Source organism: Onychostoma macrolepis, chromosome 05, assembly GCF_012432095.1.
Source record: "Onychostoma macrolepis isolate SWU-2019 chromosome 05, ASM1243209v1, whole genome shotgun sequence".
NCBI classification, from domain to species: domain Eukaryota; kingdom Metazoa; phylum Chordata; class Actinopteri; order Cypriniformes; family Cyprinidae; genus Onychostoma; species Onychostoma macrolepis.
In genome coordinates, this window is record NC_081159.1 from 45138008 (window position 1) to 45140507 (window position 2500).

At 38.6% G+C, this 2500-nt stretch overlaps 1 protein-coding gene across 3 annotated transcripts in view; it reads right to left on the reverse strand.

The window, feature by feature from the left end:
* The window catches only part of rnf185 (ring finger protein 185), a 5250-nt gene that overhangs the window by 238 nt on the left and 2512 nt on the right, over positions 1 to 2500 (reverse strand). For 2 of the 3 annotated variants that reach the window (XM_058774661.1, XM_058774662.1), the window contains exons 6-7: positions 1327 to 1444; positions 1 to 484 (exon numbers count right to left, since the gene is read on the reverse strand). The exon at positions 1 to 484 is cut by the window's left edge and continues 238 nt beyond it. In XM_058774661.1, coding sequence (XP_058630644.1) covers positions 387 to 484; positions 1327 to 1444 — 216 coding nt within the window. In that variant the 3' untranslated portion in view covers positions 1 to 386. The remainder of the gene's footprint in view (positions 485 to 1326; positions 1445 to 2500) is intronic. The other variant, XM_058774663.1, reaches the window with a different exon arrangement.

The following is a 2500-nucleotide window of genomic DNA, read 5'->3' on the forward strand; positions in this document are numbered from 1 at the left end:
CACACAAAAATATGAATTAAAATAAGCTTAAATTAAACGCTGATGTATTTAAAGTTAGTTAGGAAGTACATTTATGCATTCGTATGATTTTTAAACGAGTTTTACTACAGTGAGTGACATCATTTGGCACCGTAATCGTAGAAAAATCCAATAATGATTTTGTCTTAAGAGAAAATAAGACTAGCATTTATTTAAAATCATATCTGGGAAGAAAACCGAACATTATCCAAACAGAGCGGTTTGCATCTCACAGGATCACAACGCTAGCGCCGCATCTCTTTCACAGAAAAAGAGCCGTTTCCATCCCGCTCCACTGAACCTGACGCACTACTGTAGGGTTAGTTAGCTAGTCCTCCGACAGGACCGATCATACAGTTCTTCAGCGTTTACGCTATAAGCAGCCAGAACATGATGAGGAGCGCCACGAACAGAAAGAGGCGCGAGAGGAACTGCTCATCCGCGTGCTGAGGGGTTCCTGGAGCTGCTGTCGAGACACAAACACAGTCAATGCATCAACGCTGCTCTTTAACGAAGCAGCACTCTTACGGTACAATCACAGCTCAAGTCAATTACTCTATATGATACATTTTCAGATTAAAAATATTTGCTCCAAGTGGACAATTCTGTGAAGATATAGGTATTTTTATTTTTAAGGTGTGCATAGGTGAAATATAATGTTGGAATGTAAGGACTGTTTGTCTAATGATACGATTTTCTTTTATGATTTATTGCTATTTCTACACATTGCCTAATTTGTCCGTAACAGAGTTGACAAACAATCCCATAAAGACATCTGTTTGAAAAGTGAAAAAAGGAAGTAACTTGTAACAAGTAACAATTATTAAAATCGAATGTGGATTCAATAAGATTTCTTAACTTTATGAAATGCCAAATGTAGAATCACCCATAGACATAAAAATTGTAAAAAAGTAGCAACAGATCTGTTGTGACGTACATCCAAGTGCAACAGATTATTATTAAAGAATAAACGTGGGGCGGGGCTTGGTTCTGCGCATCAGTTGTTGATTGGATGTTGAGATGTGGGCGTGGCTCTCAAAAATGTATGCAGATGAGCTTAAGCTTGCAGGGGCGGAGCTTAAGAGACTAAACTATTGGAGAAGTTCTGCATATAGCATCATTTTCACAGAAAGATGCAGTTATGGTTTATTACAAAGTCATAAAAAGAAAAGAAAAACATGCACGGATGTTCATCATAAAATCTATAGCATGCGTGAAGAAGCTTTCTTTATATTTTCTTTTCATTCATTTAGTGACATCCTACACTTCCCCAATCATTTCTTCATGCCAGTATTTCAGCGCACACACCTGGAGGCGGTCGTCCGTCGTTGATATTAAACGCTGTAGCGAAGATCCCGAAAGGAAAAGCCCCGATACCGAAAGACATCTGGAAGCCTCCGTCGCCGAAGCCAAAGCCCTGAAACCCCTGCAAACACACAACACGGCGTTACATTACACTCATTACTTACATCATGTGTGTCACTCCAAACTTTTCTTTCATTTCTGGAACATGAAAGATTACTAAAATACATTTAAGAATTATTTATGCATCAAGAGTTCATTTGCAAAAACTCCAATTAATCTCAATCAAACTGCAGTCGGGTAAAAATAACTAACAAATACAGCTAATAAAAACATGACGATGTAATAAAAACTCCAAAATTACAAAAAACTATAAACTATAGCGATTTTCACGATACAAATCGATACAAAGCAGCTTTACAGAAAATGTAAAGTTTCCACATTATATTTAGGAGTGGGTTATTAGTGGTGACTATGGCAGAAATGTACAGTAAAAATCATGCAGTTAGTTACAAATGACACGTAATCAAACAGACGGCGCACACTGTTAACTGCAGTGATTATATGTTAAGATTAATCAAAATTTGGTAGTTTTATATGTTGTTCCAGGGTTAGCATCAAAACCAAAATAAAAGCATGAATAAAGCAGCTCCTCTGAATCTATGGAAGGCATACGATGGATTTGTTTACGAACAGATCAAATGATACAGACTGCTCATCTAATTCAGCATGTTTGATCCCAGAATAATCTATTAAACGTGGGTCTGTTCATCATCTGAAGACTGAATATCACCAACTCCTCGTCTGAGAGTTAATGGGTGGTTTTGGTTCTGTATGACGACGAGCAGCGTGGACATTCTGCTGAACGATGCCATGAGAGCGAACAGATGACGACTGCATTCGCATTTAGAGGAAAACTCGTTTTTTTTTATATTTGCATACGACAAACGAGTTTGATGATGATAAATAATCGTTATGCAAGAGCTTCAGGAGTTGAGCGAGAGCAGAACGTGATGCAATCTTAACGGTCAGATGTTGTCATCGCGGCGCTGAGCTCTTTCCAGCTTCTGTCCACAGAGACGGGCTTAATAAGCCCCGACGGGACGCTCGTTTGACTAATGAATTACCTGCAGGCCGCCATCCACCAAACAGTTTCATCACAAACGTCTTGTGCAATGAT